Here is a 15286-nt window from a genome sequence, read left to right as displayed (position 1 = left end):
AGAAAGGTAATCTAAACTATATCATTTTATTCTCCAACAAAGCTTAAAAGCCTATTTTTGTTTTGTGGGGGAAAAATTGCTCTTGCAAATAACATAAATATCGTCTATTATAGAGAAATTTTATACGACTTTTTTAGACCTAAGACAGAAAAAGGGAGAAATTAATTTTTTTAATGTTTATTTCTTTTTGAGAGAGAGAGAGAAAGAGGGAGAGAGAGAGAGAGCAAGCAAGGGAGGGGCAGAGAGAGGGGGAGACACAGAATCTGAAACAAGCTCCAGGCTCTGAGCTGTCAGCACAGAGCCCAACGTGGGGCTCGAACTCTGCACTGAGAGATCATGACCTGAGCTGAAGTCGGACCCTTAACCAACTGAGCCACCCAGGTTCCCCAAAAGGGAGAAAATTTTTAAAGGGAAAAAACTTCTACTGAAAAAGGGAAAAAAAGTTTCTTATATCTACATTACTGACTTATATTAGCATTGATATTCTTTGTGGGGAATGCGAACCACATAAAAAACATATGCTAATAAGGTAGCCAAATAAACATCCACAAAAAATGTTGTCTACTCAAAAATGTACTATCGTTATTGAATCATTCTATCTTTAAAAAATTTTTTTTGACTTCCAAATGACTTTATTTGGAAAACTTGCCAAAAAAGGTTAGGTGAATACATAATGAATTAAGCAGGGCAATCTGTTATTCAACCTCATTTACATCCATGGTTTTTACATGAGATGTTATCATTGGGTCTGAGGTAAACTAATAATGGTCTCCCAAATATATCTACATTGCAAACCTAGGCACCCATGTGTTATTCCTTACAAAAAAGGAACTTTGCAGATTCAATCAAGATACAGGGCCTAAAGTAAAGAAGACCATCCTAGTTGATCCAGGAGCATTCAATACAACCATAATAGTTCCTATAAGAGGCATCCAAAAGTGAGAGTCGGAGAAGGTGATGTGATAACATAAGCACAGATTGGAGTGATGCACTTTCAATATGGAGAATACAGGCAGCCACCAGAAGCTAAAAAAGACAAGTAAACATTTTCCCTCCCTAGAACATCCAGAAGGAACCAGCCCTGCTGACTTTAGCCCAATGACACTAACCTTGGACCTCCAACCTCCAGGACCATGAGTTGTGTTCTAAGCCATCAACTTGATGGTAGTTTTCTGCAGCAGCAAGAAGAAACCAATACAGCATCCTAGTGAAATGTTTATCAAACCTGGTGCACATAAGAATTACTTGGGCAATTTGTTGTACAGATCCTTAAATTATATTCCAATAAATTCTGATTTCCTAAATCTGTGATGAGGCACAGAAATCTAAACTTTCTAAGAAGTTTCTCAATGCTTGCACTGCAAATTAGGGTACAAGTCAAAAGAAGAATGGTTGGGGAAAACTCACTGCTTCAATTAGTATCCTAGGGCTGCCGTAGTAAATCACTACAAACCCAAAATTTTAACACCACAGAAATATATTCCTTCACAGCTTGGGAAATCATAAGTCCAAAATCTGTCCTGAGACAAAATCAGAGTCCACAGAGCCACACACATTCACTCTGGGAGCTCCAGGTGAGGATTTGTTCCTTGCCTCCTCAAGGCAATTCCCTGACTTGTAGCCACATGAATCTTTGCCTCTATGGTCACCATGTCGCCTCTTCTGTGTAGATCAAATCTCCCTGAGCATCTCTCCCAAAAGACACCTGCAATTGGAATTAGGGCCCATTTGGACAATCCAGGACAATCTCCTCATCTCAAGATCCTTAGTTTAATCACCTCTGCAAAAATCCCTTTTCTTATAAGGTAACACAGGTTCCAGAAACTAGGTAAGATCTGACCTCTCCAGGTGGCCATCATTCAGCCTACCCCATTATTTTAAGTGCCCTTCAATGTTATTCAAGGATGAAGACAGTAGAGCTGAAGCAAACTTTCCAAAAATACAAGACTACAAGCTTTTGATTCTTTACAAATTACAATTCTCCTTTTGATTCTTTACAAATTACAATTATACTATTAAAACCCAGTCTCAATGGAGTATTCTGATGATCAATTAGCTATAATAAACAGGGAACTGGAGATGATCATAATAAAATACCAGGGACTATATAAATAAATTTTATACAGTTTCCCCAAGTCCTGAAAATCATTTCAAATAATTTTCCACATAAATGAATAAAAAGCGTTGGGAGTAGTTTGGCCACTAAGAATTTAGAAACACCTTTTAGGATTTCTACAATTGCTTTAGCACAAAATCCTTACTAATCAAATAATTCCTTTGTACCATTCTCAGAAATCTGATTTTCTCACCTCCATTGTTCCTTCAGTTAACTGTTAAGAATCAAGGCCATTTATAACATAACAAAGCTTTATGAAAGCCTGAAACCCAAGCAATAACAAACTACCAAGAGGTGCCCAGAAGAATTCTACATATAATGAACAATAAGTGAAAAAAGAGTATCTCGTAGATATTAGTTATTCCACTGCCTCAATACTTCAACACAGGCCTTAAAACGCTGACTTTAAGGAAATGGCTGTTACACCTGTTCAAGTCTAAATTTAAATCTTATAGTCCTACCACATTCTAATTAGCCACACAGTATAGACATCTCACAAAAAAACTACCACCCTTGAACTACCATGCAAAGTCCACTAAAACTGGTTAACATTCTTTGGGGTATGCATATTTTATTTCATAGAAAGTAGAAGAAAGAAAGGAGCAACATTTTAAGTACTATAGAGTTCCCAGCTCATATCATCAAATAGCCCATCATTAGCCCAAATTCCTACTAACTTTCAAGTTAAGGGTGATTCACAAAAGCAGACACTCAGATCAATGGAACAGAACAGAGAACCCAGAAATGGACCTACAAATGTACGGCCAACTAATCTTTGACAAAGCAGGATAGCCAATGGAATAAAGACCGTCTCTTCAGCAAGTGGTGTTAGGAAAACTGGACAGCGACATGCAAAAGAATTAACCTGGACCACTTTCTTACACCATACACAAAAATAAACGCAAAATGGATGAAAGACCTAAGACATAAAACCCTAAGACAGGAAGCCATCAAAATCCTCAAGGAGAAAGCAGACAAAAACCTCTTTGATCTTGGCCACAGCAACTTCTTACTCAACATGTCTCCGGAGGCAAGGGAAACAAAACCAAAAATGAACTACTGGGACCTCATCAAAATAAAAAGCTTCTGCACAGTGAAGGAAACAATCAGCAAAACTAAAAGGCAACCAACAGAATGGGAGAAGATATTTGCACATGACATATCAGATAAAGAGCTAATATCCAAAATCTATAAAGAACTTATCAAACTCAACACTCAAAAAACAAATAATCCAGTGAAGAAATGGGCAAAAAACATGAATAGACACTTCTCCCCAAGAAGACATCCAGATGGCCAACCGATATGAAAAAAATGTTCAACATCACTCATCATCAGGGAAATACAAATCAAAACCACAATGAGATACTACCTTACACCTGTCAGAATGGCTAACATTAACAACTCAGGCAACAACAGATGTTGGCGAGGATGTGGAGAAAGAGGATCTCTTTTGCATTGTTGGTGGGAATGCAAGCTGGTGCAGCCACTCTGGAAAACAGTATGGAAGTTCCTCAAAAAATTAAAAATAGAACTACCCTACGACCCAGAAATTGCACTACTAGGCATTTATCCAAGGGATACAGGTGGGCTGTTTCAAAGGGACATATGCACTCCAATGTTTACAGCGGCACTATCAACAATAGCCAAAGTATGGGAAGAGCCCAAATGTCCATCGACAGATGAATGGATAAAGAAGATGTGGTATATATGTACAATGGAGTATAACTTGGCAATCAAAAAGAATGAAATCTTGCCATTTGCAACTACATGGATGGAACTAGAGGATATTATGCTAAGCGAAATTAGTCAGAGAAAGACAAATATCATATGACTTCACTCATATGAGGACTTTAAGAGACAAAACAGATGAACATAAGGGAAGGGAAACAAAAATAATATAAAAACAGGGAGGGGGACAAAACATAAGAGACTCTTAAATATGGAGAACAAACAGAGGGTTACTGGAGGGGTTGTGGGAGGGGGGATGGGCTAAATGGGTAAGGGGCATTAAGTAATCTACTCCTGAAATCATTGTTGCACTATATGCTAACTAATTTGGATGCAAATTTTAAATAAATAAATAAATAAATAAATAAATAAAGTTAAGGGTGCTTCAAGCACAAATTATAATATCAAGGGATCTCAGACTAATAATATCCCCAGACCCCTAGCAGAAAAAAAAAAAAACAACAAATCCTTTCTGGACTAACCAACCTTTATCCTGGGCCTCAAAGAATTCCCACATGTTAATAACCCCAAGGGATACTAGGAACTTATGGTCAAAAGTACTTAAACACACATGGAAACAAGGCAGCATGCTTGAACTGACAGAAATGAGAGAGATGACAGACATCTATAAGGATTTCAGAAACTGGAATAATCAGACATAGACTATAACTGTTTACTATGTTTAAAGAAATTTTTAAAGACAGGGGCGCCTGGGTGGTAACAGTCAGTTAAGTGTCTAACTCTTGGTTTTGGCTCAGGTCATGATCTCAGGATTCGTGAGTAGGAGCCCCGTGTCGGGCTCTGCACTGCTGGTACAGAGTCTACTTGGTATTCTTGCTCTCTCCCTCTCTTTCTGTCCCTCCTGTGCTGTCTCTCACTCTCTCCCTCTCAAAATAAATAAATAAACTTAAAAAAAGAGAAATGTTAAAGACAATCTTGAAAGTACATGTAAGGCACAGGAAATCATAAAGAACGAACAATTAATTAGCTGGAAGATAACTGAATAAAACTTCTGTGGATAAAAAGTAAGCCACTGAGTTTTTTTTAAGTTTTATTCAGATATAGTTTACATACAATTTACCACTACAATTTATTAGTGTATTCACAAAGTTGTGCAACCATCACCAAAATCCAGTTTTTAAAACATTTTCATCACCCTCAAAAGAAACCCTGCACCCCTAAGCCATTATCCCCCAATTTCCTTATTTCTCCCACATCCCTAGGAAACCACTAATCTACTTTGTCTCTACAGATTTGCCTACTCTGGACATTTCATATGAATGGAATCATACAACATGTGGTCATTTGTGACTGGCTTCTTTTACTTAACCATATGTTTTCAAGGTTAATCTGTGTTGTAGCATGAATCTGCATTTTCTTCCTTTTCATAATGAGTAATGTTCTATGATATGCATGTACCAAATCTGTTTCTCTCTTCACCAGTTGATGGACATGTTCTAGCTCTTAACTATTATGAATAATGATGCTGTGAATATTGGTGTATAAATCTTTTGTGTGCACAAGTGTTTTCCTTTCTATTCAGTATGCACCTAGACATGTAATTGCTGGGTTATATGGTAACTGTATACTGAACCTTTGAAGGACTGCCAAATTGTGCTCCACATAAGTTACACCATTTGACATTCCAGACCAGCAACAGACAGAGTTCCAATTCCTCCACATCCTTACCACTTGCTATTTTTTAATTTCTTGGATTAAAACCATCCTAGTAATAAAATTTATCTCACTGTGGTTTCGATTTACATTTCCCTGATAGCTTGTTATGCTGAACATCATTTAGAGCAGTGGATCTCAAGCTGAGGGTACATGAAATCATCTGTAGGGCTTATAAAAATGTAAGTGCCTGAGCCCTACTCCAGATGCACTTAATCAGTCTCTAAAGGATGACACTTGGACCCACGCAATTTTAGACACAAAGCATATTACTCTTTTCCATTTATAAGAGTACAATTCAGTGGCATTAAGTATAATCACAATGTTGTGCAAACATCACCACTCTCCATTTCTAAAACCTTTTCATCATCCTAGAAAGAAATTCTGTACCCATTAAAAATAACTCTGTATTTCCTTCTCCCCCAAATGCTGGTAACTACTACTCTCTGCCTCTATGAATCTGACTACTTTACGTACATCTAAGTGGAATCAACAGTATTTGTCCTTTTGTGCCTAGTTTATTCTTTGGGGCTCATTAATATTGTAATGTGTCAACATTTCCTTTTTTAAAAATTTATTTATTTTGAAAGAGAGAGAGAGTGAGCATGCATGGGAGGGGCAGAGTGTGTGTGTGTGTGTGTGTGTGTGTGTGTGTGTGTGAGAGAGAGAGAGAGAGAGAGACAGAGAGAGAGAGACAGAGAGAGAGAGAATACCAAGCAGAGAGAGAGAGAGAGAGAGAGAGAGAAAGAATACTAAGCAGGCTCCACACTGTCAGCACAGAGCCCCATGCAGGGCTCAAAACTCACAAACCGTGAGATCATGACCTGAGCTAAAACCAAGAGTGAGACGCTTAACCAAATGAGCCACCAGGCGCCCCAGCATTTCTTTTCTTTTTAAGACTGAATATCCCATTGTGTGTGTGCGTGCGTGTACATAAAGGAAAATTAAGAGGGCTGTAATTTCTTTGAAATTCATTAAAAGTCAGTCTTATGACTTTAATTCTGTAAATATTAAATCTATTATAAGTTATCACTGCTAAAATTAACACCAAACTATTGCTAGTATAAAAAGCAAAATTTGAGAGAGAGAGGGAAGATGGCGGCGTAGGAGGATACTGGGCTCACAGCGCGTCCTGCTGATCACTTAGATTCCACCTACACCTGCCTAAATAACCCAAAAAACCGCCAGAGGATTAGCAGAGCGGAGTCTCCTGAGCCAAGCGTAGACGAGAGGCCCACGGAAGAGGGTAGGAAGGGTGGTAAGGCGGTGCACGCTCCACAGACTGGCGGGAGGGAGCTGGGGCGGAGGGGCGGCTCACCAGCCAAGCAGAGCCCCCGAGTCTGGCTGGCAAAAGCGGAGGGGCCTGATGGACTGTGTTCCGACAGCAAGCGCGACTTAGCGTCTGGGAGGTCATAAGTTAACAGCTCTGCTCAGAAAGCGGGAAGGCTGGAGGACAAAGGGAGGGAGAGCTGCTGAGCCCCCGGACGACAGAGCTCAGTTTGGTGGGGAACAAAGGTGCTCACCAGCGCCATCTCCCCCGCCCATCCCCCAGCCAAAATCCCAAAGGGAACCAGTTCCTGCCAGGGAACTTGCTGGCTCCAGGCAAACACCCAACTCTGTGCTTCTGCGGAGCCAAACCTCTGCAGCGGATCTGACTCCCTCCCGCTGCCACGGGGCCCCTCCTGAAGTGGATCACCTAAGGAGAAGCGAGCTAAGCCTGCCCCTCCTGCCACCGTGCACCTTGCCTACCCACCCCAGCTAATACGCCAGATTCCCAGCACCACAAGCCTGGCAGTGTGCAAGTAGCCCAGACGGGCCACGCCACCCCGCAGTGAATCCCGACCCTAGGAGAGGGGAAGAGAAGGCACGCACCAGTCTGACTGTGGCCCCAGCGGTGGGCTGGGGGCAGACATCAGGTCGGAATGCGGCCTGCCCACCAACTCCAGTTATACACCACAGCACAGGGGAAGTGCCCTGCAGGTCCTCACCACTCCAGGGACTATCCAAAATGACCAAACGGAACAATTCCCCTCAGAAGAATCTCCAGGAAATAACAACAGCTAATGCACTGATCAAAAAGGATTTAAATAATATAACAGAAAGTGAATTTAGAATAATAGTCATAAAATTAATCGCTGGGCTTGAAAACAGTATAGAGGACAGCAGAGAATCTCTTGCTACAGAGATCAAGGGAATAAGGAACAGTCACGAGGAGCTGAAAAACACTTTAAACGAAATGCAGAACAAAATGGAAACGACGACGGCTCGGATTGAAGAGGCAGAGGAGAGAATAGGTGAACTAGAAGATAAAGTTATGGAAAAAGAGGAAGCTGAGAGAAGGAGAGATAAAAAAATCCAGGAGAATGAGGGGAAAATTAGAGAACTAAGTGATACACTAAAAAGAAATAACATACGCACAATTGGTATCCCATAGGAGGAAGAGAGAGGGAAAGGTGCTGAAGGGGTACTTGAAGAAATAATAGCTGAGAACTTCCCTGAACTGGGGAAGGAAAAAGGCATTGAAATCCAAGAGGCACAGAGAACTCCCTTCAGACGTAACTTGAATCGATCTTCTGCACGACATATCATAGTGAAACTGGCAAAATACAAGGATAAAGAGAAAATTCTGAAAGCAGCAAGGGAGAAACACGCTCTAACATATAAAGGGAGACCTATAAGACTCGTGACTGATCTCTCTTTTGAAACTTGGCAGGCCAGAAAGGATTGGCACGATATCTTCAGTGTGCTAAACAGAAAAATATGCAGCCGAGAATCCTTTATCCAGCAAGTCTGTCATTTAGAATAGAAGGAGAGATAAAGGTCTTCCCAAACAAACAAAAACTGAAGGAATTTGTCACCACGAAACCAGCCCTACAAGAGATCCTAAGGGGGATCCTGTGAGACAAAGTACCAGAGACATCACTACAAACATAAAACATACAGACATCACAATGACTCTAAACCCGTATCTTTCTATAATAACACTGAATGTAAATGGTTTAAATGCGCCAACCAAAAGACATAGGGTATCAGAATGGATAAAAAAACAAGACCCATCTATTTGCTGTCTACAAGAGACTCATTTTAGATCTGAGGACACCTTTAGATCGAGAGTGAGGGGACGGAGAACTATTTATCATGCTACTGGAAGCCAAAAGAAAGCTGGAGTAGCCATACTTATATCAGACAAACTAGACTTTAAATTAAAGGCTGTAACAAGAGATGAAGAAGGGCATTATATAATAATTACAGGGTCTATCCATCAGGAAGAGCTAACAATTATAAATGTCTATGCACCGAATACCGGAGCCCCCAAATATATAAAACAATTACTCATAAACATAAGCAACCTTATTGATAAGAATGTGGTCATTGCAGGGGACTTTAACACTCCACTTACAGAAATGGATAGATCATCTAGACACACGGTCAATAAAGAAACAAGGGCCCTGAATGATACATTGGATCAGATGGACTTGACAGATCTATTTAGAACTCTGCATCCCAAAGCAACAGAATATACTTTCTTCTCGAGTGCACATGGAACATTCTCCAAGATAGATCATATACTGGGTCACAAAACAGCCCTTCATAAGTTTACAAGAATTGAAATTACACCATGCATACTTTCAGACCACAATGCTATGAAACTTGAAATCAACCACAGGAAAAAGTCTGGAAAACCTCCAAAAGCATGGAGGTTAAAGAACACCCTACTAACGAATGAGTGGGTCAACCAGGCAATTAGAGAAGAAATTAAAAAATATATGGAAACAAACGAAAATGAAAAGACAACAATCCAAACGCTTTGGGACGCAGCGAAGGCAGTCCTGAGAGGAAAATACATTGCAATCCAGGCCTATCTCAAGAAACAAGAAAAATCCCAAATACAAAATCTAACAGCACACCTAAAGGAAATAGAAGCAGAACAGCAAAGGCAGCCTAAACCCAGCAGAAGAAGAGAAATAATAAAGATCAGAGCACAAATAAACAATATAGAATCTAAAAAAACTGTAGAGCAGATCAACGAAACCAAGAGTTGGTTTTTTGAAAAAATAAACAAAATTGACAAACCTCTAGCCAGGCTTCTCAAAAAGAAAAGGGAAATGACCCAAATAGATAAAATCATGAATGAAAATGGAATTATGACAACCAATCCCTCAGAGATACAAACAATTATCAGGGAATACTATGAAAAATTATATGCCAACAAATTGGACAACCTGGAAGAAATGGACAAATTCCTAAACACCCACGCTCTTCCAAAACTCAATCAGGAGGAAATAGAAAGCTTGAACAGACCCATAACCAGCAAAGAAATTGAATCGGTTATCAAAAATCTCCCAACAAATAAGAGTCCAGGACCAGATGGCTTCCCAGGGGAGTTCTACCAGACGTTTAAAGCAGAGATAATACCTATCCTTCTCAAGCTATTCCAAGAAATAGAAAGGGAAGGAAAACTTCCAGACTCATTCTATGAAGCCAGTATTACTTTGATTCCTAAACCAGACAGAGACCCAGTAAAAAAAGAGAACTACAGGCCAATACCCCTGATGAATATGGATGCAAAAATTCTCAATAAGATACTAGCAAATCGAATTCAATGGCATATAAAAAGAATTATTCACCATGATCAAGTGGGATTCATTCCTGGGATGCAGGGCTGGTTCAACATTCGCAAATCAATCAACGTGATACATCACATTAACAAAAAAAAAAGAGAAGAACCATATGATCCTGTCAATCGATGCAGAAAAGGCCTTTGACAAAATCCAGCACCCTTTCTTAATAAAAACGCTTGAGAAAGTCGGGATAGAAGGAACATACTTAAACATCATAAAAGCCATTTATGAAAAGCCCACAGCCAACATCATCCTCAACGGAGAAAAACTGAGAGCTTTTTCCCTGAGATCAGGAACACGACAGGGATGCCCACTCTCACTGCTGTTGTTTAACATAGTGCTGGAAGTGCTAGCATCAGCAATCAGACAACAAAAGGAAATCAAAGGCATCAAAATTGGCAAAGATGAAGTCAAGCTTTCGCTTTTTGCAGATGACATGATATTATACATGGAAAATCCGATAGACTCCACCAGAAGTCTGCTAGAACTGATACATGAATTCAGCAACGTTGCAGGATACAAAATCAATGTACAGAAATCAGTTGCATTCTTATACACTAACAATGAAGCAACAGAAAGACAAATAAAGAAACTGATCCCATTCACAATTGCACCAAGAAGCATAAAATACCTAGGAATAAATCTAACCAAAGATGTAAAAGATCTGTATGCTGAAAACTATAGAAAGCTTATGAAGGTAATTGAAGAAGATTTAAAGAAATGGAAAGACATTCCCTGCTCATGGATTGGAAGAATAAATATTGTCAAAATGTCAATACTACCCAAAGCTATCTACACATTCAATGCAATCCCAATCAAAATTGCACCAGCATTCTTCTCAAAACTAGAACAAGCAATCCTAAAATTCATATGGAACCACAAAAGGCCCTGAATAGCCAAAGTAATTTTGAAGAAGAAGACCAAAGCAGGAGGCATCACAATCCCAGACTTTAGCCTCTACTACAAAGCTGTCATCATCAAGACAGCATGGTATTGGCACAAAAACAGACACATAGACCAATGGAATAGACTAGAAACCCCAGAACTAGACCCACAAACGTATGGCCAACTCATCTTTGACAAAGCAGGAAAGAACATCCAATGGAAAAAAGACAGTCTCTTTCACAAATGGTGCTGGGAGAACGGGACAGCAACATGCAGAAGGTTGAAACTAGACCACTTTCTCACACCATTCACAAAAATAAACTCAAAATGGATAAAGGACCTGAATGTGAGACAGGAAACCATCAAAACCTTAGAGGAGAAAGCAGGAAAAGACCTCTCTGACCTCAGCCACAGCAATCTCTTACTCAACACATCCCCAAAGGCAAGGGAATTAAAAGCAAAAGTGAATTACTGGGACCTTATGAAAATAAAAAGCTTCTGCACAGCAAAGGAAACAACCAACAAAACTAAAAGGCAACCAGTGGAATGGGAAAAGATATTTGCAAATGACATATCGGACAAAGGGCTAGTATCCAAAATCTATAAAGAGCTCACCAAACTCCACACCCGAAAATCAAATAACCCAGTGAAGAAATGGGCAGAAAACATGAATAGACACTTCTCTAAAGAAGACATCCGGATGGCCAACAGGCACATGAAAAGATGCTCAACGTCGCTCCTTATCAGGGAAATACAAATCAAAACCACACTCAGATATCACCTCACGCCAGTCAGAGTGGCCAAAATGAACAAATCAGGAGACTATAGATACTGGAGAGGATGTGGAGAAACGGGAACCCTCTAGCACTGTTGGTGGGAATGCAAACTGGTGCAGCCGCTCTGGAAAACAGTGTTGAGGTTCCTCAAAAAATTAAAAATAGACCTACCCTATGACCCAGCAATAGCACTGCTAGGAATTTATCCAAGGGATACAGGAGTACTGATGCATAGGGGCACTTGTACCCCAATGTTTATAGCAGCACTCTCAACAATAGCCAAATTATGGAAAGAGCCTAAATGTCCATCAACTGATGAATGGATAAAGAAATTGTGGTTTATATACACAATGGAGTACTACAGGGCAATGAGAAAGAATGAAATATGGCCTTTTGTAGCAACGTGGATGGAACTGGAGAGTGTGATGCTAAGTGAAATAAGCCATACAGAGAAAGACAGATACCATATGGTTTCACTCTTATGTGGATCCTGAGAAACTTAACAGAAACCCATGGGGGAGGGGAAGGAAAAAAAGAAAGAAAAAAAGAGGTTAGAGTGGGAGAGGCAAAGCATAAGAGATTGTTAAAAACTGAGAACAAACTGAGGGTTGATGGGGGGTGGGAGGGAGGGGAGGGTGGGTGATGGATATTGAGGAGGGCACCTTTTGGGATGAGCACTGGGTATTGTATGGAAACCAATTTAACAATAAATTTCATATATTAAAAAAAAAAGACACAAATAAATAAAAAAAAAAGCAAAATTTAAATGAACTTCTTAAAACCAAGTACAATCTAAAAAGAGTCAAATATAGAAACAAAAGAAATCTTGGAATGTGTAACAGAAAAATACCAAACATTGTAAATACAAGTGAGAGAGGTGGGTGATAGGTTTCTAGTAAGAATCAAGATACCTTTAATAGAACCCATGTGGCCTTTTATGGGCATTTTTCTCAAAGGGACTATTAAGTCAGGTTATTCTACTTTAAGGAAAAGAAAACATCACATTTAGTAGGGTAGAACCCCAGACCTTTTCACAATTAAAATATTCATGGCACCAGATAAGAAGTTAACAATCATACTTTTCAGAGTTTGAAACTTTTAATAATTAGTACTTTAGATATTTACTATCAATTAAAGTCACAAAGAATAAAGCCCCCTTAATTCTTAAATATTGCATTACCCTCAAAAGAGTACATTTTAATGTCTATATATGAGCCATTAACATTTTGCTATTGGTTATTAAAGACAAGTGGCTCTCTGATACTTGAAAACACAGTAGCTGGCATTTTCTCTAAGATAAAACAAAATTTTAAATGGAAAAAATAGTAAATTAAATGACCAAATTTACTACCTGTTATTACTCAGATATAAATGAAAGGTAAGTCTGGATATCCCTCTCTAAGTACATAGTAGCTCTCTCATTGGAATAACATTTGGTTACTTAATTATGTCTCCAATTTTTGTCATTCAAAACACAATGGTACAATAAACCTAACAGTTTCTGACTGATATACAAATGAAAATGTGTGCCTTCCAGAAGTGATTTTTGGGGCGCCTGGGTGGCTCAGTCGGTGGTTAAGTGTCCGATTTCAGCTCAGGTCATCATCTTGTTGTCTGTGAGTTCGAGCCCTGTGTTGGGCTCTGTGCTGACAGCTTCAGAGCCTGGATCCTGCTTCGGATTCTGTGTCTCCTTCTCTCTGCCCCTCCCCCACTCATGCTCTGTCTCTCTCAAAAATGAATAAATGTTAAATTTTTTAAATTAAAACAAGTGATTTTCTTCTAAAAGTCAATAAAAGCTGTTTTTATAATACAGCAAAAAAGTACTTCTGTAAAACACTAACATTCAAATCCTATTTTCTCCAAAGCAAAATAATGCTTGAGGACCATCATTATTCTGTTCTCTAAAATGCCCTGCTGTTAAAAAATTAAAATAAAATAAAATGCACTGCTAATATGAAGAGTATCCCTTTACTGATACAAAGCATCATTTTAATATGTGTGTACATACTTCCACCTTCTATTATTTTTTTGATCAATTATTTTATTCACAATGGCTAATGGGTACTTTCTAACCTGTATCACCTAAATAAACCTAACATATCACTTGGCGAAAGTTACCAGAATGAAGTGCCTAAGAAATAAGAAACCTCACTTCAGACCAGAGGCTAGGTTTTGCTCTGTGAACAGTGACAACCCTAGGCACACAGTCAGGGACACACACACAGACACATGAGCTTATTGATGATAACATTAATACCTATCCATTGTATTTTTTAAAAGCCCATAGAAAAGAATAAGAAGTATTCTTATCTAAAAGATCCTCATAATGAAACCACCAAAAAACTATAAAACCAAAAACAATTTCTGTCAAGCATTTTGGTGTATTTTAGGCATTTGTGTATATTTTTATTATAATGTTGGGAGCATAATATATGTCCTGCCTTGCATTTTGCTTTTTTTGCCTTTTATTATTGTGGTTCAATTTTTTAAATAATACACTGGACTTTTATATATTTTCTTTTACATTACTCACTAATAATTTTCCTGAAATAAAGCTCATTACAAGCTAAGAGCATTATTCAATATACTGTGTATGTTTTTTTCACCAGTTTGTTCCTTAGTTTATTTTGACAATTTAGTGTTTTTTAAATTAGAAATAATTTGTGCTTTTACAAAATAATCATACCCATGTTATTCAAATGCACAATTGGAAAAAAAACACAAATGACATGGTAAAATTACTAAAACAACATCCTTCAGAAAAAGAATGTCTTTAGAGAAAATATAAAAATAAACTAAGCATATTTGTTACCTGTTAAGTGATCTAAGTAGTACTGATAGAGCTTGCACTGAATAGGAGTCATTCTCACAGCTAACACATATTCATGTTTTGGAGGCAAGAACTTTGTTAACGCTGTATAATCTTTCCTCTGTAATTAACAAGAAAGATAATGAAAATTAGTTAACCTAAATATATGAAAGGAATTGACTGTTCAAAGAATTATCATTGCTTGCAACTAAAAGATATGCATAAACAGGTACCAAACATACAAGAAAGCATTTTCTTAAACATATTTACCCTCTTTAATCACACAATGATCATCATATGATTGTAATGATTATATTTCATATGACTATACAATATGATGTATTGGTAATAAGAGACTGCAACACAACAGGCAGGTTTTTAATTGAAGTGGTCATATTACCAACCAAGTAATTTATGTTTTCAAATGTCTCCTCTATATAGAAAAAAGAAAGAAAAAACGTGGGAAGGGGATATAGTAGGCAGTGTTAAGAAAAAGACTTGCTTTAATCATACACTAAAAACAATGAATCAAAGTCTGATGCAGTCTGGGTTGTCCTTCGGGTAAGATGTGCCAATATACCAGAGAATAACACATAACTTTAGGGGAACTGTTTACCCACTTGAGAAAGCAAGCCATGTATAAACACCCTTGAAACCATTTAATTATAAGAACAAG

The 15286-nt window shown here is 38.4% G+C and overlaps 1 protein-coding gene across 9 annotated transcripts in view; it reads right to left on the bottom strand.

Annotated features, from left to right (window-relative positions):
* The window catches only part of ATRX (ATRX chromatin remodeler), a 314027-nt gene that overhangs the window by 102625 nt on the left and 196116 nt on the right, over window positions 1-15286 (bottom strand). For all 9 annotated transcript variants that reach the window (XM_081792922.1, XM_081792916.1, XM_081792915.1 and 6 more), the window contains one exon: window positions 14614-14731. In XM_081792922.1, the coding sequence (XP_081649048.1) occupies window positions 14614-14731 (118 nt within the window). The remainder of the gene's footprint in view (window positions 1-14613; window positions 14732-15286) is intronic.

This window comes from Panthera onca, chromosome X, assembly GCF_046562875.1.
Source record: "Panthera onca isolate mPanOnc1 chromosome X, mPanOnc1 haplotype 2, whole genome shotgun sequence".
Taxonomy (NCBI): domain Eukaryota; kingdom Metazoa; phylum Chordata; class Mammalia; order Carnivora; family Felidae; genus Panthera; species Panthera onca.
This window is presented reverse-complemented; position numbering and strand designations above follow the sequence as displayed.